Source organism: Sus scrofa, chromosome 11 (genome assembly GCF_054392235.1).
Source record: "Sus scrofa isolate SSC_HxYL_T2T_F1_AM1 chromosome 11, Sscrofa_HxYL_maternal_Yorkshire_Landrace_v2.0, whole genome shotgun sequence".
Taxonomy (NCBI): domain Eukaryota; kingdom Metazoa; phylum Chordata; class Mammalia; order Artiodactyla; family Suidae; genus Sus; species Sus scrofa.
This window is the reverse complement of record NC_139393.1, coordinates 15,177,842-15,198,722: the sequence shown is the minus strand read 5'-3', so window position 1 is coordinate 15,198,722 and position 20,881 is coordinate 15,177,842. Positions and strand designations below refer to the sequence as shown.

At 44.3% G+C, this 20,881-nt stretch overlaps 2 protein-coding genes across 2 annotated transcripts in view; both read left to right on the top strand.

The window, feature by feature from the left end:
- Positions 1-890: 890 nt before the first annotated feature.
- Positions 891-3,834, top strand: LOC146398550 (uncharacterized). Its single transcript, XM_084982502.1, has 3 exons — positions 891-945; positions 1,585-2,209; positions 3,694-3,834. The coding sequence occupies exons 1-3, from the start codon at positions 891-893 to the stop codon at positions 3,737-3,739; spliced, it is 726 nt and encodes a 241-aa protein (XP_084838628.1). The 3' UTR covers positions 3,740-3,834.
- Positions 3,694-20,881, top strand: part of LHFPL6 (LHFPL tetraspan subfamily member 6) — a 227,060-nt gene continuing 209,872 nt past the window's right edge. Inside the window, exon 1 of the mRNA XM_005668368.4 lies at positions 3,694-4,270. Within this exon, the coding sequence (XP_005668425.2) occupies positions 3,886-4,270 (385 nt within the window). The 5' untranslated portion in view covers positions 3,694-3,885. The remainder of the gene's footprint in view (positions 4,271-20,881) is intronic.

The window sequence follows — 20,881 nt, the reverse complement described above, 5'->3', positions numbered from 1 at the left end:
GCGAGGGCTTCATCTGAGCCACCCATCTCAGTGCTTCAAACTCCAAGTTGAGAAAGTGTCCTAGACCAATATCCACAGTGGCTTGTGTGGAGGATGAGTCTGCATCTCCTCTCATTATTTTGTCTTTTTGGAGGCATATCTTCTACCCCCACATTATACAGATCTGAATGCTCTGTGCAATAACCTAGGCTATGATACTTAATGGAAAGTCAGACCAGTTGTTATTACATGGACACTGAGCTCATTAACCAGTAACTTGTAAAAGACAAATGAAAATAATTTAATCAGGGCGTTTGATCAGGGATTCTGATCATGGATGGGCTGCAGGGGAACAGGGAACTGTCTGACATTTTATTGTAACAGGCTTTCTCAACCTCAATAGTATTGGTATTTTGGGCTGGATAATTCTGGGGGGCTGTCCTGTACATTACAGCGTGTTTTAGCAGCATCCCTGGCCTCTACCCACCAGATACCAGTTGAACTTCCCTGGTTATGACAAAAACATCTCCAGACTCTGCCAAATGTTCTCTTGGGGGGGGGCGGTCATAGTCTCCCTTCTCTCCTTTGAGAACCACTGTGATAAAGCTTGATATGTATGTGCATTTTTTTTTCTGGGAGTCTCATCAATTTCGCCATATTCTTAGAAAGGTCTATGACCTCAAAAGGGTTGGAACAAATCACACAAAGCCTTTCAAAATAATGATGAAAGAACACACATCTCCAGCTGTAGTTGTAAAAAAAAAAAAAAAAAGTACACTACCATGGCCAATTAAAATGGTGCGATTTGAAAATATACTATGAAATATATATCTACACAGTTATTACTTTCAACTGCTTTGCAAAAGCACAAACTATGGGGAAGTAGCTACTTCACAAACTGCTATTCCCAGATGGCACGATTCTTAAAATACAGTCTTCAGCAGAGGCTCCCACCGTCTGCCGAGCGTAGCTCTACCCCTCCAAAGGGGTTAGCGCCACTGACAAGCAAAAAAGACCTTCAGTCCAGAGGGGAAATCAAAATCAGTGTTTCTCAGTAAAGAAATTCAATGGTGGTATTGATTGCAAGATTGATCGGATAGAGGGATGGGAGGGAAGGGCGGGGGGATGGGGAAGAGAGAGGGGTGGAGAGAGTGGGAGAGAGAAAGGGAGGGAGGGAAAGAGACAGAAAGGGAGAGATCGAGAGAGAGGAAAGAGGGAGAGAGACAGAGAGGAATGCTTTGAAAGAGGTCTGCAAAGAGGACGTCTCTTGGGAGAGGCTCGCTGGCATTTCCCTCTGACTTCCCAGGCTTGGCTGCAAAGGCAGCTGCCTGACGGAATCCCTGAGAGCCTTAGGCTCTCGGTTCTCGCCTCTCATTCCCACGCCCACACTGGCCTCGTTCACTAGCTTCCAAAGTGACCACATCCCTAGAGCCTCTTGAGAACTCAAAAGGTCACTGCATCCAGTCCTGAAGGGCCCTGTTCTCCATCTGTGTCCCCCAAAGGCAGTCGGAAACCTGAGCTTAAACCCCAAATACCAAACGCAGAAAAGCCAACAGGGAGCGTGTGTCGTCTTCCAGCCCCCTCGGGAGCACCCGTGAGGACAAGCAACTTTCTCCCTTACTTCTCGGTCCGTTTGCCTCCCCCACCCTCGCGTTGGAAGGAGTCGTACTGCGAGGAAGGCGGGAGGTGGTTTGGGGCCGAGGGAGCCACGAAAGCCGCCCCGGGGGTGGGCTGGGCACCGGGCGCTCGCCGGCCGCGCCCCCTCCCCGCCCCGCGCGCCCGGAGGGTCCCCGCCGGCCGCGCTGCGCCGCGCCTTCGCCGTGTCCGCTCCGGGTCCCTGCGGGCGCGAGGGGAGGGGACGAGAGAGAGAGGAGGGCCGGGCGGCGGAGGGGAGGAGGCGGTGCGTGCTTCGCCTGCCAAAGGCAGATCCACTCCTCCGCGCCAGCCCCGGCGCCCCGCGCGCGGCCACAGCGCTCCGCCCGAGCCGCCGCCGCCGCCGGAGAGCCGCGGGCAGCGGGGGCTGCACTGGCGGCGCCGCCGCGCGTCCTCTCGGAGCCCTCCGCCTTCCCGGCTCTTCCTCCCTCGTCGGGCCCCAGGGCTCGGCAGCTGTTAGGGACCGCGGCGAAGAAGGAAGGACGGTCTTCCGTGCCTTGGATGCTCTGCCGGGAGACAGCAAGTTGAGTGTGCGTCCCGGCCCCGGGAGAAGAGGCGGCCGCCGCCCGCCAGCCATGTGAGTCCAGCGCGCGGCTGCCCCGGGGCGCAGGCTCTGCTCCTCCCCCTCGGCGCCCCTCGTCCCCGGACGCCGGAGTTGGGCTGCTGCCGGGCTCTGGACTTCCTGAGCGGGGCTGCCGGCCGGCTCGCCCTGCCCTCCGCATCCGCTGCGGGCGTTGGCCTCCGGGGGGTGCTGCCTGCCCATCCTCATCCCTTCCCTCCGCGCCGGGCCGGCTGCAAAATAACCCCTCACTGCCTTCGGGGTTGAGGGTTCATTGTGTGTCTTTTCGGGGTGGGGGGTGGGGAGGTGGGCGAGGACATTGCAGGGGGCTGGCGACAGGCTTGTCTGGTCTTACCCCCGGCACCTTACCCGGGCTCGAGGTGAGGGCCCTCCTCCCCCCGTGCCACCCCCATGCTTCTTTCCCCGCGTCGGGGCCAGGACGGACCAACTTCAGCCGCTAATGCTGATGCTGACCGCAGTTGACAAGATTTTTAAAAAGTAGCTGAAACTCCCCTGGAGTGACACACTGGAGTTGGAATGGGGCGGTGGGCGGAAACGAAAGGGCAGGGGCCAGGGCTGGGAAGTGAGATAGGTGGGGGCGGGAGGGTTTGGGGTGGACCCTGAAAGCTAGAGTTAAGAGCTCTGGGAATGGAACTGTGGGGCGCATGGGCGCTGGGCTTCTGTATTCATTTCTTTATGGAAAGTGTGGGAAGTGGTTCTGGAACTCTTTTTGAAAGGGAGGGATGGATGGAAGTCAAAGCACGTGGAACCACTCGAATGACTGAGGTTCCATGTAGAGTCCTGGAAAGTATGGATTATTTTTCAGATGAGTGACAATCATTCAGCAGAAGAGATGGTTCCAATAATTTAATTGGAGCCAATGAATCAGAATTGCAGATATGGAAATAAGTCGTACACAGGCTTTCTTTCATTGACACTAGAACGTAGTGAACGCACTCACAAAGGCTACTGAATGAATGCTGGGGATGCTGAAGAGTCCATCCGTTCTTGTGCATAGACAGTCTAAAACTGTGAAAATGATCCTAATTATTTTGTCCGGGCTCATGCAGAGAGTTAATGCACCTAAGGGGACACAGAAAAGTTGCTACAAATTATGAGCACGAACTTGCAAGCCAACTGAACAAACCATGGTATGGCTCATTTTATTATAATAATCAGAATTCTGTTCACTGCCAGTAAACATGCTACATTACTTTTAATGTGAGTAGGTGAAATGAGTTCACTGGCTTGGCTAGTAGAAGTCGTGCGTTTCTTTAAGTAAATAGCTGTCCGAGTTAATTGGAGAACATTTATGGGAGATAAAAACATGAAAAAGCTTTGAGCTAAGCTGACAAAATTTGAATTACAAAGACGTTTGTGCAGCAATACTTTAGAGGTATTGAGGCATTTTTGAAAGTTTATTCACTGAAAGTTGTAGACCAGCTGAATCTGTGTCATCACCTCTCTGAAAATGTTTAACTTTGTTTCTTGTGGTTTACCAGGGCCTATCATCCTTACTGCAGAGGATGGGAAGCTGATGACCAGTAGGACTGAACATCTGTTCTATTGACAGACACCCCCCTCCTCCATCACAACTGTGGATTACCTGTCGGTCCCCGTGGTTTCATACCTTCACTCACTCCTGCAGACCCAGAACAGTGACTTTGGGTCCTCCCTGCCCTGTCTGGTGAAAGATGGCATCCAGTCTGACTTGCACCGGGGTCATCTGGGCTCTGCTCTCGTTCCTTTGTGCTGCCACCTCCTGCGTGGGGTTCTTCATGCCTTACTGGCTGTGGGGATCGCAGCTGGGCAAGCCCGTGTCCTTCGGTACTTTCCGGAGGTGCTCATATCCTGTGCACGATGAGAGTCGGCAGATGATGGTGATGGTGGAGGAATGTGGGCGCTACGCCTCCTTCCAGGGCATCCCCAGCGCAGAATGGAGGATCTGTACCATCGTGACAGGCCTGGGCTGTGGCCTCCTCCTCCTGGTGGCGCTCACTGCCCTCATGGGCTGCTGTGTGTCGGAGCTCATCTCCAGGACAGTGGGAAGAGTGGCTGGAGGAATTCAGTTCCTGGGGGGTAAGTGACTTTGCCAAACTTCACTCATTTGCCCGAATCCCAAAGCAGTATTGAAAACCGTGTTCCCATTGTCTGTTGAGATTCTTATAATTGACACTTGGAATGCTCGGGAGATACTGACATGGGATGGCTTTGGGCACAGACTGCCAGCAGTCCAAGATTTTTCCTTGCGTTGCTTTACAATTTCAAGAGCTCTTAATTTCTGTACATCCTTAGACATGTACATCCTTGGCCTCTGAAGTACCACCTGTGTGAGGCAGTAACATCTGCATTGTTCATAAAGCAGTAGAGGAGACAGGTTGGATTTTCTAGCTTCTGGCTTTTTATGTTCAACAGCAAGCAATTACAGTATCTGTGTCCTTCTGGAATCCTCAGGTCTTTAGAGACGAAAACTTCATAGAAAAATAGAAAAGGGTTTTGATTCCACATTGTCACCCTAAGCCTTTAATACTCTTTGGTGGATCTAAAATTGAGCCTTGCCCAATCTTAAACTATATTTCTAAATAAATGATTACTGTTTTAAATGAGAGATCAGTTTTACATTAACAGCTATGAATTTCACTATGCCACAAAGATAAGCTTCATTACTGTTAGGATTGAACTTTTCTAATGCTTTTGCTGTGGAGAAAAAAAAAAAAAAAGAATATTTAGCAACCGATGTGTGCTTGTCCCAAATGGGCTGGATAGTCTCACTAATGCCAGAAAAGGTTTGATTTTTACTTGGGTTTCTTCCAACATGTATTGCTTCAATATCTCTGGTCATATGGTTTTAATTATACTTTATATATTTTCTGCTGTGCCTTTCACCTCCATTTTTCAACCTGACGGACTGAACTTGTCTGATTTATAACCTGCTTTGGTGAAATACGACAGTCTCTGTAGATAGTACAGAATGTGAGGAAATAGGAAGCCAGGAAAACGTATAAAATGTATTTGTAACTTCATTACAAAGTAAAAGTCTGTTGGTCTTTCATTGGGTGTTTTCTTACAGTCTTTTGTGACAAATCCAGAAGAAGGAAACCCATGAACAGTGAAGAGTTCTGGATACGGTCTACATATGGGAGAAACTCCAACAGATTATTTTAGATTATTTGATATAAAACTTTCAAATAAGGTTTTAAGTAGGAAAATACTTGTGCTAAAAATGCAAGTAGCAGAAAGTTCTGTGTTTTGAGATGAGATACAGTTGTTTTCAGTTCTTGATTTCCTTCCCAGATGTAACTTTGTTCTTGTATGCTTCCTCCACCTGCCCCCACCGTGGTTTTTCATCCCACTCTGCCCTAAGAGGCAATTTGGGGGACTTTCTTTACCGCTTCACTGTTCAACGTTGAGCAGAAGTCTTGCATGTGATGTGTATTTTACACAGAAATACAGTAAAACCATTAGGAAACATAATGAGGTTTCTGTAGAGTTGAAATACAAATCCAGAGTCAAAAACTTGTTGATACTACAGATTTGAAGAATAGGACTAATGCCAGGAATATTTAAAATTTTTTTCTTTCAGAATAAGCTCGATTTGCTCTTTGTGTTTTTCTTGGCTCAGGAAAAATGCTTGGGCAGTTTCTTTTTCTCCTCTTATGCTAAATATTACTTTTCGTCTTCTTCATTTTGGGGCAGGGACTACTATTATTTCTGGCAGAACAGGAAAGTGCTTACAAAGAGAAATCAGTTTTTATTGATTACCTTTAAACTTACATTGAAGGAAGGCAACAGGAAGTGAACCTGAGACTGGTGGGATTTCTGCTTCCCTCTAGAAGCTCTGTGAGGATTTTTGGGAATTATAAAGAGCTAAATGTTCTACTTTACAGAAAATTCAAGGGGGAAGATCATTGGGGAGCTTATATATGCTTTTAAAAAGACTGTTTTTCCCTTTGTATATGCTTTTTTCATGAACTCTGGCTTGGTAAGAGTTATTGACATGGAGTTGAGGTTATAGTTTATTACTAGCATTTCTCAAATATATTTTTCACATCTGGCATACTGAGTATAAAACCTCAGAGGGCTTTCTGATTTGAACCCTTTGAGGGCTCAGGTAGGTAAACACATTTGGTTATCCAAGATAGAAGTCATTTTGGAATTAAAAAAAAAACTTGGATGATGGAAAAGGTTCTGAAAAATCTGCCATAAACGCTACCATTTAGTGATAGAGCAGTAATTTTACTTTATGAAAGTTTTCATTCAAAGGGTAGGTTTCCTAAAGACTGCAAAATAACCAAACCATGGAGTTCTCTGAATTCCGAAGATGGCAATGCTTCTGAAATGGAGTCAGAGGTACAGGGCACTGAGCTATAAGGCAGATTCTCCTACTAAAAATGATTCACCCAGAAGGGTTATGTTTAGCTAAAGTTAGGATTGCTCCAAAAACAACAGGAAGCAGGAGAATGGCAAAGTACAGAGGCATCCTGCTTAACCCTGCCTGCTGTGTCTAGAGTTTGCACATATGGTATAACATCAGGCAGTACAACCCCTGCAGTACTTTGGAACTGGTTAAAGGACAAAGTGTCAGCCTTCATTTGGAATCGCCTTGCTACGGTTGGTTAGTGGTTCCAATGTCACCTGTAGGCCGATGGAACAATACAAAATGGGACTGTGGTCCATGGACATTTACTACTCATAAAAGAAATACTTGAAGACTTTCAATGCCTTCTGCCTTTCTTGTGGTACCTTGTACGTAAACTTTAATTGCCACTACCTCCATCTTATATTTAAAGTCATGTCTCTGTCATAATTTTTAAAATCCCGTCTGGATTGAGTTTTACCCTCGATTGGATTTTTAAAAGGCATGTAGAAAGCCTTTGAGAACTATCGTATACAATAAAAATGTTAACCCGTGTGGAGAATGGGAATGGCGCTATGAGGAAAGAGTGGCTTTAATGTTGGTTTTGGTTGTTGAGCATGAAGTTACCTGCCTTCGAATACTGTTGTAGTCCTTAAGTACTTTAACAGAGTTTTTAAAACTTAATACCAAACTTTTGGTGTATGTTAAAGATCTTATTTCTCTGCTCCATGAATGAAACATGTGAGAACATTGTAAAGACGTCTTAAGGTTCTCTTAAGTTCTGCCCACTGGTGCTTGCCGATGTCAGGGTCTGAATTTGTACATTTCCTCTGCCGTTAAGTGCTCGTGCTAGAGGGAGGGGGCATGTTTGAAAAGCGCCCCCCCTTTCATTTGGATGTGGGTCATGTATCCGTGTAAAATGGATGTAGAATGCTGATCAGCAGCAAACAGCTACCTTTCCAGTTTAGACTCTGTGCTCTTCTAAGAAGCCCGGGGGAAACCATGTCCTCACCTGACGGAGGGTGAAGTCCTCCTCAGGACTGCGATGGTGAGTGTTTCGTGGAGCATCCGTGTCTCTGTGCTGATAGCATCATTGGGTCTCCAGAGTCCCCTCGTGGTAGTGGCCACCTGGGCCTGTCTTGCATCCCTTTAGGTAGAGGGCTTGGGGCTTCTCTTCCTCTTGCTCCACTTTAAACCTGGCCTAACGTAGGATGTGTCACATTGTGCTCTCCTTCAAATTCAGGCTGTCTGTCAAATGACAGCTGAGGAGTAAGATAAATGATAAGTGTGGGCATGTTAATGGGCACAGTGGCTTTTTAGTGACAGTGTCTTAACTGAAAGAAGATGCTCTAATTTTAGGAAATCGAGGCATTTCTTGGGCCAATTGCAGAAGCAACTCTTTTTTTTTTTTTTTTTGGCTCCTCTTTTAATTTTGCTCCATACAAAGTTATCACTGTTATATTATTAACTTGAACTCTGCAGCTCCCTCCAGCTTGGCAAGGGTGTCTTATTGTGTGTCTTGCCTATAAGCACAGAGGATAATAGCATCAAGGTCCAAACTCTTATCCTTGGATGTCTTTCACACTCATCTTTTTGTTTTCTTAAGGCATCACTCTCGAGTGTGTTCTGAGGAACACTGATTCCTGGGTGAACTAATAGGTTAACAGGAAAAAGCAGAATCTTTTGGGAAACAGGTAGATTTGGGAGACACTTGCTTAGGGAAAGTTACTAGATTTCATTATGGAGGAACTTCACAGAGCCTTTAGTAAGTTGGTATTTATACCCATCTCCTGGGACCGTGGAGAAAGTATAGTATTAAGAGTGGTACGAAGTGTTTTCCTAACTAACGTGGAACCAGCTCCCTGAAGGGATCGGTGATTCTTGGAACATATTGGGTTCTCATTTCACCCCAGTGAGGCAGGAAATTTATTCCTTTTTTTTTTTTTTTCCCAACTGAAAATACTGAATTTTAAAGGATGCCACCCAAAGTTATCCCATTAGTTTTTGTTTGAGCTGTGAATGCTGTCACCATAATATTAAAGTGTTAATGGAAATTCCACATTGTATTATATGTAGAATTCAAAATTTCTCCCCATTATAGATAATAAATCTCTTAACTTAGGTGAATTTTCTTTTTATTATTCCTAGTAGGATAGAACCGCTTGTGGTGATATGATATAGCAACTTTTGGCCAGTTCTCAAAACATACAAACCAGGTTAATATTTATAATATAATATATAGTGGAGAGGCCATTGAGGGAGAATGCCAAACCATCCAACCAAAGCAGACATGCTGTCTTTTAAAAATGATTTAATAGAAGAATTGTGTCTCTCATTATTGCATGGTGGCCACGTTTTCTAGTCTAAGTGCCCCAGTGTAAGTTCTCCATTGTTAGAAACCCTTGTAATAATCCTTTGTTTAGGCTGAAGGTAATGTTAAATTTAAGACACACTTAAATAACAAAGCCAAAGACCTTGTGTCTCTCTTTAGAAATGAAGGGTAGTGTTCTACTTTGTCGGTCTTAATAAAATATTCTGATAGAAGCAATAGATTCTGATAGAGTTCTAGCTTGATCACTCGAAAGGAGTCTGATGATTGTCGAGGGACTTGTGAATACTCATTTGTAGATCATGAAGTTGGATTCAGGGGGAGGGAGTGGGAGGGATCGGGAGCTTGGGCTTATCAGACACAACTTAGAATAGATTTACAAGGAGATCCTGCTGAATAGCATTGAGAACTATGTATACAAACTCATGTTGCAACAGAAGAAAGGGTGGGGGAAAAATGTAATTGTCATGTATACATGTAAGGATAACCTGACCCCCTTGCTGTACAGTGGGAAAATTAAAAAAAAAAATTAAAAAAAAAAAAGACTAAAAGGCAAGTAGAACTTTATGAAGTTAAATACATCAGCTAAAAAAAAAAAAAAAAAAAAAAAAAAAAATGAAGTTGGATTCATTGGTTCCCCAGTGCTGGTGCACTGATACTACTGACTGATTATTGGGGGGTTTAGTTATTCTTTCTTTTTTTATATTGTTATACCAATTAGTGATTTTCTCTTTGAATTCATGAAGCTCAAACTGAAATGTAAGTTCCAGAATTGACCTGCTTATAACTTCCGTAAATAACTTACTTTCCATATGTCTCGTATTTTCAGTAGTCAGGCAACGCCATGATGTACTAAAACACATATAAAAATGTTATTGAATAAAAAGAAAGTTCTGTTTTATGGGTCTCTTTTTCTTGAATGTCTTCTGTTCAGATAGAGCAAGAACTAAGATTTACATTTTGTTTCTAGCCCTACAGTGATTAGAATAGTAAATGACAGCTAATATATTCAGTTAGTACTGGATATATTAGTTCGTTTTAATTATTTATTAGCAACATTTCATATCTGTAAGGTGTGACCTTGTTCTTTTATACCTCACAGGAGTATTTCGAAGAAGAAATAAAATGGTGTAAGTGTGAAAACACTTAAAGCAGTGACCCCTGAACTGGTGTCCCTGTGTGCTGTTAGTCTTTTGAAAAAAAAAAAAAAAAGTTCTATAGTTGTGTATGTTGAAATGATGTTGCCTCGTTCTACATCTCTCTCTTCAAGTACATTTTGAAAGCACTGAGTAGACTTATTGTCTGCAGTCAAGAAATGAGCTGCTATGGCTTGAGTATTTGTGTCCCCCCACAAATTCATTTGTTGAAATCCTACTGCCTGTGGATGTGATGTTATGAGGAGGTGGGGCCTTTGGGAGGGGATTAGGTCAGGAGGGTGGAGCCCTTATGAGTGAGATCAGTGCCCTTATGCAAGGAGTTGGAGAGAGAGTCCTTGCCCCTTCTGCCAATGTGAGGGTGCAAGGGGATGAGAAGCCCCCCCACAACCATGCTGACACCCTGACCTTGGATGTTTGACTTCCAGAGCTGGGAGAAATCAATTTCTATTGTTTCTAAACTTGTTATTGCGGCTTGAATGGATGAAAAGAACAGCTTATCTTTGTTTAACACTGTGTTTCACAAATTTATTTGGGGATGACAGAATCCTACTTACCTCTAATAGATGATAGATAGCATGCCTTTGAATTAACGGCCAGCAGAACAAACTTTGGGACATGCTGAGTTAAAATTTGTTATAAATCCAGGGGGTTCATGTTTGTGGGCTTTTAGTAGTATGTATTGATCGCCTACTCTATGTCAAATACCATGCTAGGTGTCAGGGTACAAATTGAGACAAGTACCCTGCTATTGAGGTTCTCAGCCTTGTGGGGGAAGCCAACATGTTAGGTACAATGACAATCCAAAGGACTCATGAGACAGACACACACTCTGTTGCATGCAGTGATGGTCTGGTGAGGCTCATTCAGCTGCCAAGTGAGGCGCTCACTAGCCTCCCACAATGTGCCCATCATTTTCCATTCTGCCATTGTCTTGCTTGGAGACTACATATCCCAGAAGCCTTGGCACCTGGCGTCTGGGTAGATGCAGCCAATGGGAGGCACTTTGGGAGGCAGGGGAGAGCCATGGTATTTCTCCTTCTCTAAGTCTTCATTGGGCAGAATCTCTGGCAGTAGCAGTCCTGTTGGGAAGCCCTGCCCTTCACGGTCCCACCTCCCATCAGGAGCCACTGTCATGTTCTTCTCCTAGTCAGACAGCTCAGTTCTTCCAGTCATCGGGATGCCATCTTCTCCCAGCATTACTCCAGCCTAATGGATGGTAGCAGTTTTTTACTGATGTCACTTTCTGGGTCATGTCTTTAACTCTTGTCTGGATTTTGAGCTCTTCCATCATCTGTGTAACCAATTTCCTGTATTACATTAAATTCTGTGTGTTTGAGAGACGATGGTTTCTGCTTTCCTAGATCCTGGCTAAAATACAATACACAATTCAAATTCCTACCTGGGCCACATGTCAGATTATGCCCTACTATGAACTTTTGGGGTCGGGGTGAATAGACAAAAATCACTGATGTTTAGGAATGCCCAGGGTCCACTGAAGTGTAACAGAATGCTGTAGCAGCACAGGAGAGGGAGGGACCTGGTGTCTCTAGGGTCTGTGAGGTCACTGTGGCAGATGTGCTAGTCGAGCTGGGTCTGAAGGATGAGCAGAAGACTCCCTGGGATTTTGAGCAGAGGAGATATCAAATTCTCAAAGCCAAATTACTCTAAAAAGATCTGATGGGAGTTCAGGGAATGGCAACCTACTAAGGTGTGGGGCAGAGGATCAGGTCTTTTGTGACAAAGGATCAGGTCTACGGTCCCTGTATGTATTACTGATCTGAAGTTTTTGAGTGGCTTTGGGTGAAGTTGACTTTAGGAACCATGTAATCTAGTAGCAATGAGGAGCAAGTTTGGTTTGGGGAACAACCAAACCAGGAAAGGCAGCGAGAGACCTGTTCTAGCAGGCTTGGCCAGAGATGCTGAGAACTTCGTTGAAGATGTGGGAATAAAGAGAAAAAAATTCTGAAGACATTTCTGAGGTAGGGGCAAATGGGTTTTGTTGCTCCTATTTTTAGATGGATAAATGAATGAATGAATGATGTCTCAGTTATTTTATATTTCGGGGTGTATAAGAAACCAGGCATTTTCTTTTCCTCCCCCAGTCCTTCGGAAAACTAAAAAACAAACAAGAAAATAAGACTTAAATTGCAGTAGCTCTGTTTTTGCTTACAGAGCAAAAAAAAGGGGGGGTTAATATTATTGTTACCACTGTATGCAGATGTGAGGTACTGTACAACATTACAATGTGGATATCTTTGATTTTAGAATTGTTTGCAAAAAAAAAAAATAAGAAAATAAAAGAGAAAAAAGAAGAAAATAGAATTGTTTGCACATTCACCTTTATGCAAATGAGAGCTACTCACTGCTCAACATACCTGGGGTTTTTAGGAGGAGCATTTTTGATGACACCTAAAGTGACTCTCAGTGTCATGTCATTGAACTTCACTGGCTTCTCACAAGCAGACATTTTCCTTTTCTCTCCCTAAAAGCACAGGAAATAATAAGTGTGCAAATACATAAACATAAGTAAATGCAAGATTGACTTTGTATATCTTATCATAACATTTTGACATTTTCAATTATATTTTTATCTATAGAGAAATAAATGAATTTCATGGTCCACACGTTTGTCGTTGAACACTGCTGCTGGTTACCTGTAATAAATGACTCTGTTAGTTCAGAGATTTAATAGATTCTGTCATAGCTTTGTGTTTGCCGAGGGAGAGGGGGAGAGATTGGGATGGACTGGGAGTCTGGGGTTAATATATACAAACTCTCGCATTTGGAGTGGATAAGCAATGAGATCCTGTTGTCTAGCACAGGGAACTATATCTAGTCATTTGTGATGGATCATGATGGAGAAGAATGTGAGAAAAAGAATATATATGTGTGTGTGTGTGTGTGTGTGAGAGAGACTGGGTCACTTTGAGGTATGGCAGAAATTGACAGAACATTGTAAGTCAAGTATAATAAAAATATCTTTAAAAATGCAATAAAATAGATTCTGGGAGTTCCCTTCATGGCTCAGTGGTTAACAAACCCGACTAGGATCCATGAGGATGCAGGTTTGATCCCTGGCCTTGCTCAGTGGGTTAAGGATCTGGCGTTGCCATGAGCTGTGGTGTAGGTCACAGATGCTGCTCCAATCTGGCGTTGCTGTGGCTGTGGTGTAGGCTGGCATCTGAAGCTCTGATTCAGCCCCTTAGCCTGGGAACTTCCACTTGCTGCAGGAGCGGCCCTAAAAAAGAGTAGATTCTGTCATAGCTTATGCTAGTCATGTTACAGCTGTGTACTAAGGTAGAGCAAAAAAGGCAACTAGTTATCCCTTGGTAATTACCTGTTAGTTTGTCGTATCAGATTTTTGAGGAAAAGGAGTGTGCCTTTAAACTCGAAAATTGTATGACTCTGTGATGAAATCGAATTCTCGCTTGATGCAGTGCTCCCAGGTGAGAGTGGCTGTGGATGAGCATTTATGTTTGTCTCTACCTCTAAGCTCCAGAGTTTTCCTAAAACTTATGCCTGTAGTGTTACGATGAGATTACCTGGATCGTCCTGTGGGTAGCAGATGGCAGCTGATATGTTGGGGGCAGGGAGTGGAGGGGATTGGAAATACCTGGGAAGAACCGATTCCCTATAGGACTGCGACTTCCTAGCATGCATGTGGCTGAAAAGGGGGCCGTAGGTTCGTGGTTCAAGTTGGTGTAGCTTCTTCTCACTCCTGGCCACAGTGGGCTCCCCATGACAATCCCAGCCCCTCATGTTCTCTCTCCCCCTCTTTGCTGCGTGCACAGTTGTCTCGGGTACAGATATAAGATTCTCCATGTTCTCCTTGTGTCTCGATGGGGGCGACAATGGAGTCACTTACTATGCAGTGTAGTGTGTGGTAGGACATCATTTTTGCTGCTGTTCATGTTTCTCGTGTTTGTTTTCTCACGTGGGGATTGTATTACCTAATTTAAGTAGGAAATTACAATCCTTAGGTGTCAAGGCAATTCCTTTATAGTCTCCGTAGTCACTGCCCTCATAAAGCACTGTCCTGTGGGCTCATAGCTGCAGCTGCATTCTGGGAGGTACACAGACACGACAGCAGAGGCCTCACTGAGGCTCACTCACCAGCGACAACCAGGCAAGGTAATGGTATTTGCACCCTCTCCTGGGTGGCTACATTTGTGTCTTTGATTCTCAAGGTCCAGAGCGTCCCCTGAGGAGGGGAAGGCAGGGTCCAAGCAATGAAGTGCAGTCCAGTGAGACCTTTATCCTCCTGGGGGACTTGGAAGGCAGGGACAATCAGGGCCTCAAAGCAGAGGCAGTCCTCGCCTTGTCAAGACAGAGCCAGGTAGGAGGAGAAGGCTGCAATTCACTGATCCTGTGGCTGCCTGGGCTAGGCAGTCACGTGACCCCCAACAGATGGGGGAACATTTTACCAAGGAGCCTGACCAATAGCACATATTCCAGCGCTTCCATGGTACCTGTACCAGGCACTTTTGCCTTTTTTCCATAGACAGTGCTGGAGACGCAGGAGAAAGGACTCCGGGTCTGCAGCTGAGTTTGGCAGCCTCCTCGGTGTGTACATCTCACAGGCTCCTGAGGAGGAGATCCACCCAAGAGCATCTCTGCACCCACAGTCTGTGGTTCAGCTTCTGTGGGACCTCAAGGTGGAAGGTCACGTGGGCAGTTGGGAACATGGGCAAAGAACTCATGAGAGAGATCAGGGTTGACTCTCTGGAGTGGTAGTGTCTTCGGAGAACCTTCTAGGAGAAAAGTTACTTCACTTACTCTTGAAAAAAAAAAACTGGCTTTGATAGCCTGACCCTTTCTTTTATCATTTGACTGTCCTGGTTGGAAGGCAAGCTCCTGGCTGTGTTTGACCTGGTCATCAGTTCTCAGCTTGCCCCTAGATGGTACTAGTTTCTTAACAGCTACTATGCTGGTGGACAAGGGTTCATGGGAAGTTTGCACTTTGTAAGAATAGATTTTATTTTTTCTGGACTAGATCTGTACAAGGTAGGAACAAATATCACCCTGAGTGATGTTTACGAACATAAAAGCACCTCAAGGAAGAAAGAGTCTAGAAATGTAACAAAAGAACAGCAGTGTGAAGGATGAATATTTTACCTTAAAACAAATTTTTTTTTTTGTCTCATGCATAAAGATGGCATTCTATTTTGATTTCCAGGTGGAAGAAAGTCAGTTGGTTCATTTATCTCATCCACCCACTGGTGGCTTTCCTGATTATAGCCTCCCTGTAGGGACCATTGACAATTCATTTTGGCCGCCAGGGTCTTTGGTGTCCAGTAGGTTTCATGAAATTACACAGCAGCGGGCTCTTCTTCTCTGTGTGGCGCCATTTTTCCTACGTTTGACTTCAGTGTAATTTCAGATAATTGTGCTTTGAATGGTGTGGTTTTCCCATAATGACCCTGCAGTCCAGTTAGGGCACATCTGGGAAGTCGAATCAGATGAGATCTTGAGGTGGTGGAGGCATCGAATGTTTTCATTCCTCTATCCGCTCCCTGTTTAGCTTGTTAGGCTTGTAAATTGTGGCAGATTGTTTTCGTAGCCTTACTTACAGCTGAGATTAAAATAACAACACTTGCACACATGGGCTGCTTCAGAGTTTCGCTTGCAGTCAGATCCCAGAAGAAAGTGTTTCTGTAAGAGTGTCAGTGAAATGAAATGTTACTCCTTTTTTTATTTTTTGTATTAGCAAATCTTCAAATACTGCCTTCTGTTCTTGTGTTTACGTTTTTCTTCGGCTCTGTGTTGTCGTGAAAAGCAAGTGGACACAGGATCTGGACAGACAAGGGTTGAATTCTGCCCATCATCAGCTTTGTGGCCCTGGGCAAGCAGCTGACTCAGCCTGGGTTCCTTTCCCGTTACCTACGTAGTAATAGTAATGCAAACTCACTGGGTTTTTGCCAAGTTTGTCTGTGTGTAAGTGGTATAATATTGAGCCTGAAAAGATAGCTTCCCAATCAATGATGGCTGTTACCAATAGTTCATTTGGCTTAAAATTTTACACTTTAATTTGAGAAGTTAATAAGCTTCATTCATTACATAACTATTTATTGAATCCTGCTTTCTGTTAGTCAGCATTCTAGCCATGAGGATAAGTAATGAATAGAAGCAGACCAAGAAAGAATGATAAGGAACTAAAAGAAAGACCTTTGATTATATTTTTCTCTACTTTTAATTTATTGTTGCACTCTGCTGGATGCCCTGAACTCAATTTTGAGTATTCCCATTCCACAGGTGACTTAGTACACAGGTAAATACTTATTACTCAAGGTAAATACATGTTACTAGCTGTGTTTAACCCCTATTCATCACAATTTGAGATGCAATAAATAATCTCAACATCTGGAAAGGTGGTTTTTTTTATTTGTTTGTTTTAGCTCATGCTCCCCTATTGTGACTTTTTTCCATCTCGGTGGTATTTTTTATACTATCTTTAGGTTCTGTGAGCATTTTTCCTTTAACCCTCCATCTCCTCTGATCCACCCCATGTCTCTATAGCCTGATTACTCTCTGCCCCTGTTTTATCCCTTTTGAATAACCATAGAAACCCACTGAAAGTAAAATTAGTTTTTTAGAGTTCCAAGTCAACTAATGTCAGCTACTTTTAATTTTCATTTTATAATAGACAAAACATTTTTGTGCAGATTTCCTTGTTTAATCTTAAAATCCTGCTGCAGATTTGTGCTTGGGACTGTGATAGGTGCTGTGGGAGACAAAAGAAGTAAATATAATACGGGGTTGTGCCCTCCAGGAGTTTGTCAATTCATGGCTTTGGTCGCTAGGCGCTCCTCAGAAAGATGTCATTGATATTCTCTCAGCCGCTTCACTATTGTGTGATATGGTGAGAGGGTGACTTTATCTTCACAAAATGAACCTTGCCAGTGATATTTGCAGGTGTATGTTGCCGCGATGTTCTCTAAGATTAAAGCTCCATTCAGGGGGTTTGGAGCTTTCATTTCTGATCCTCTGGGGAATTGAACAAAATAAAAAGAAAATGTCTTTGATGCTGATATATAATTCTTTTAAAACTCTACCAAGTACATTATGAGGGAAAGACAAAATGTACCTTGAAACTGAGGACAGAGATGGGGCAGGAGAACATGCTGTAAAACAGTCATTTGTTCTGAATCTTGGAGGAGGATGAGGCATTGCACTGTCTCGAAGGCGCCGTGACAGAGTTAATGTGGTACGTAAGGGAATGTCTTTGAAGCTTGTTTCTGCCACAGTCGTGATCTCTGAGTGACCGTTTCAAAAGCTATTCGTTATGAAAATCATTAATTAAAAAGGCATTAAAATTTGTTCTCATTCAGCTTCTTGGTGCCCTATCACATTTATTTCCGATGGCTCAGAGGACCAGAACTAGGTGGCCGAGGTCTGTCTCTGGCCTGGGCTCCCGTCCTGCACACCTGCCCCCCTCCTGTCCAGCCTCCAGAGTCATCTTCTCGTCTGGGATCCTGGTCCTTCATGTCTGAATTCCTCTGTTGCTCCCTGTGGGATAAAGGCCTTCCACAGGGGGGCCCACACTCCACGTGTCACCTTACCATCCACTGGCTTCCTTCCTGTGGGTTCTGAGTTGCCCAGACCGAATTTTCCAATGTGCCTTGGATACTCTGCCTTCAGTCCCACTTTTGTGCCTTTGCTGACACTTCCTCTTCCCCTTGACACAGGCCTCAAATCCACTTGTCTTTTAAGGCTTGATTTGAGTGTTGACTTCTCCCTCAAGTCCTCTCTGATTACGCAACTTGAAGGACTTTGCCTTTCTTGGGCTTCCTTGGAACGGCATCAGATTTTTTTTTTTTTTTTCCCCTGGTGAAGGCCAGGGGGACACTATCTTCCATGTGTGATCGCCAGCCCCCCTCTGTAATCTCTCAGCACATCCTGTGCGTATCACCATATTCACATTCATTTGATGGAGGACTTGCTTAAAATCATGGTGAAAAGTTTTTAATCCAGGTATTTATGTGAGCAGGATTCTAATTTGGGGTCCCTGACATGCTTGGCCTGTGTTCTTTAGGTTACACTGTTAATGGCCGTGCCCCTGCTCTTGGCTAAACCGCTTCCTGTGTCCAGTACTATCATACATAACAGCAAAAAACAGACGCTGTGGAATTGGGGGTTTTGGATGGCAAGAGCCCTGTGCTTAAAATGGACATCTGCGTACATGTAAATATTTCTGATCAGGTTCATTGCAAAAGATGGTCTTCTTTTCCCTGTTCCCATTGTAGTTACATTCAAACTAGCAGATAGTACTGCCACAGCCTGTGGTTGAAATGTTCCTGCGAAAAAGGTCCACGCTGTTTCCTCCATGCTGACCTAGTCATTTGTGGCGGGGGTGCTTTCGCCCTCTCACGCCACGATGCTCGATGCAGCCGTTTCCTTTAGAGAGAAACTAGCTTGGTTGCATCCCTCCCAAAAAGGCAAACGAGAAATTGTCAGTGACAGGGGTTGAGACATGCTGCCGGCGTGTGTTTTAAAGGTGGTCCATGTGCTCGGAAACCTTCTCTTCCATCTCTGTTGATGGGGAGAGAGCACGTCTTACCCGGCACGCTGCCTGGACGCTCTCGCTTCCGCGTTCTCAAACATTTCTGCTTCAGAATCTTAGCAAATCTAGCATTAGCATTGGGAGCAGCCAGGCCCAACGGCCTCTGGTGGATGATCACAACAGGACATGGCGAGACCCTAATGGGACAGGAGCTCATGGAGGTGGGTGGGACTTGGTGACGCGTGGCACGTGAGTGTGTGCATTGAATTTCATTCCTTGAACCCTTGTGCTCCTTTCTAAAACACTGACTTTTCCAAATTTGTAAATTGACTTCCTGAAGCTCTGAACTCCAGTCGGCTCTCAAGTGTCCCCACCTCAGTTCTGCTTGGAGGGGCGCTGCCTCATCACCCCGTGTGTGGCCTGGAGGAGAGAAGGACAGGCTCTGTGGGGTACTAAAAGGAGCAGCACAGGGGAGTGTATTTCTTCAATTTAGGAACACAATCCTTTTTAACCACCATGTGGAATTTTCGTTCAAGCTCTAAAGGTTGGTTTAGCACTTAAATATTTTTCTAATTTAAATGTTATCATTTTCAATATTTTTATCATTTAGTGTTGTTATTTTCACCACTTTTTTTTCCTTTTAGCCTATTAACTCATGAGGATATGAGTATATCAGTTTCTCCCATTTTTAGTACATAGTAGGTCTCAGCAAATAGCCACTGAATGAATAAATGATTGAATGAATTCTCTTCTGTTAGTAAGGAGGGAAGGACAGTAGTTTGATAATGTTCACGCCTCGGATGCAGGACTAGCAATGTAATGTGGGTGCAAAAGGAAGATGTGGGGCCTCTGGCTCAAAAATTAAGAAGCTCGAGATGGTGACAGCAGAGCATTGAGACCAAGGGTGGCCTTATACTGTTGCATAGGTTGCACACTGTGAAACATCTCTGTTCTAATGCAGGAAGGAGCCAGACATTTGAATTCCCAATCTTCTTGGTTTTGCTTGTGAATTAAACATAGTCTATATTTCATTTGTAGTTCATATGAAAGCTTTGCTTCTTTGATTCCTAATGAAATCACGAGAATGAATCCTGAATACTGGTACCTGTCACACCACAAATTTGAACTAATGCTTAAATTACCGTCTTTGAAGTCAGCCTTGTGTCAGTTTTCTTAGCATAAAATTTAAAGCAGTAAACTCCACCAGCCTGAGAGATCTGTTCTCCTCCACAGCGCTTGTTATGTTACTGGCTTTAGCTGGGTTGCACCAGTAAATCATTTTGACCCAAATTTAGTCGGTATGAACTCGGTTAAATGATTGTAAATTAGAGTAGTGACAAATGAGCTTATTTCCTCTTTGGTTTTGGAGACATGGGAACAAGTGCTAAATGGAATTGCCAAAGAGTCACTGGTCCCAGGAAGAGGTAAGAGAAACCTTTATATTTAAGAACTCCCCGGGGGTAGCTTTAGTTTACAAGCGAAATTGAATTGGAATAAAGCAGAAGGAGGAGACGTGTCCTCCAGGGCTGCTTGCACAGTACATAAACCTGAGTGGAAAGTAAATGTTGGCCCCTCTGTGGTCCCTGCAGACTTAAAAGTAAATTGGTGATTTCTAGGCGGACTTGTCAGCACAGATGATCCTTCAGCCGCTGAAAGTAAATCCAAAGATCGGGAGCAGCTGACATTCTCTACCTGGGCTGCCCAGTGGCTAGTAATGAGCCGCAGAGATTAACCGTGTACATTGGACCCACAAAGAAGGCCCTTGCTCACTCCAGAGCCACCCCACATCCGCCTCACCCCTGGACTTGGAACTTTCTGTAGGCTGACTTGCGACCAGCATCTCCTGTTGCTTCTTATCCTCTAGATGATGCTTTCATGGCATAGCACTTATTACTGAATGGTAGACCTTTTGGAATGAAAATGAAGCTCCCAGTAGATCTGGCCACTTGTACTTCTTGAGTCCTGGGCTCAATGATTTTGCAGTGAAGGAAGAAGATGTTGTGACTACAATGATACGACCATCTGTGGATTTTCATTCTAGCAGTTTTTAATTTATAGAGATAACAAAATGCTAGTCGCCTGGGAAACATGCTATTTTTTATTTTTAAGTATCAGTTAACTGTGTTAAAGTGGGAGAGGCAAGCAGATATATCAGCAGCTTCCGAGATGATTGTTCTGTGGGCTGTAGCTGGATCACAAACCAGGGCTGTGCTCTGTGCTCTGCTGCCTTCAGGAAGGAGAACACAGCCCTGGTCATTCAAGAGGGGTCCTGATGAGGCAGAGTGGGGAACAGGGAATAGAATGAAAATGTGTCAGACCCTCTTCCTTTCCTGGTAAAGGAAGGAAC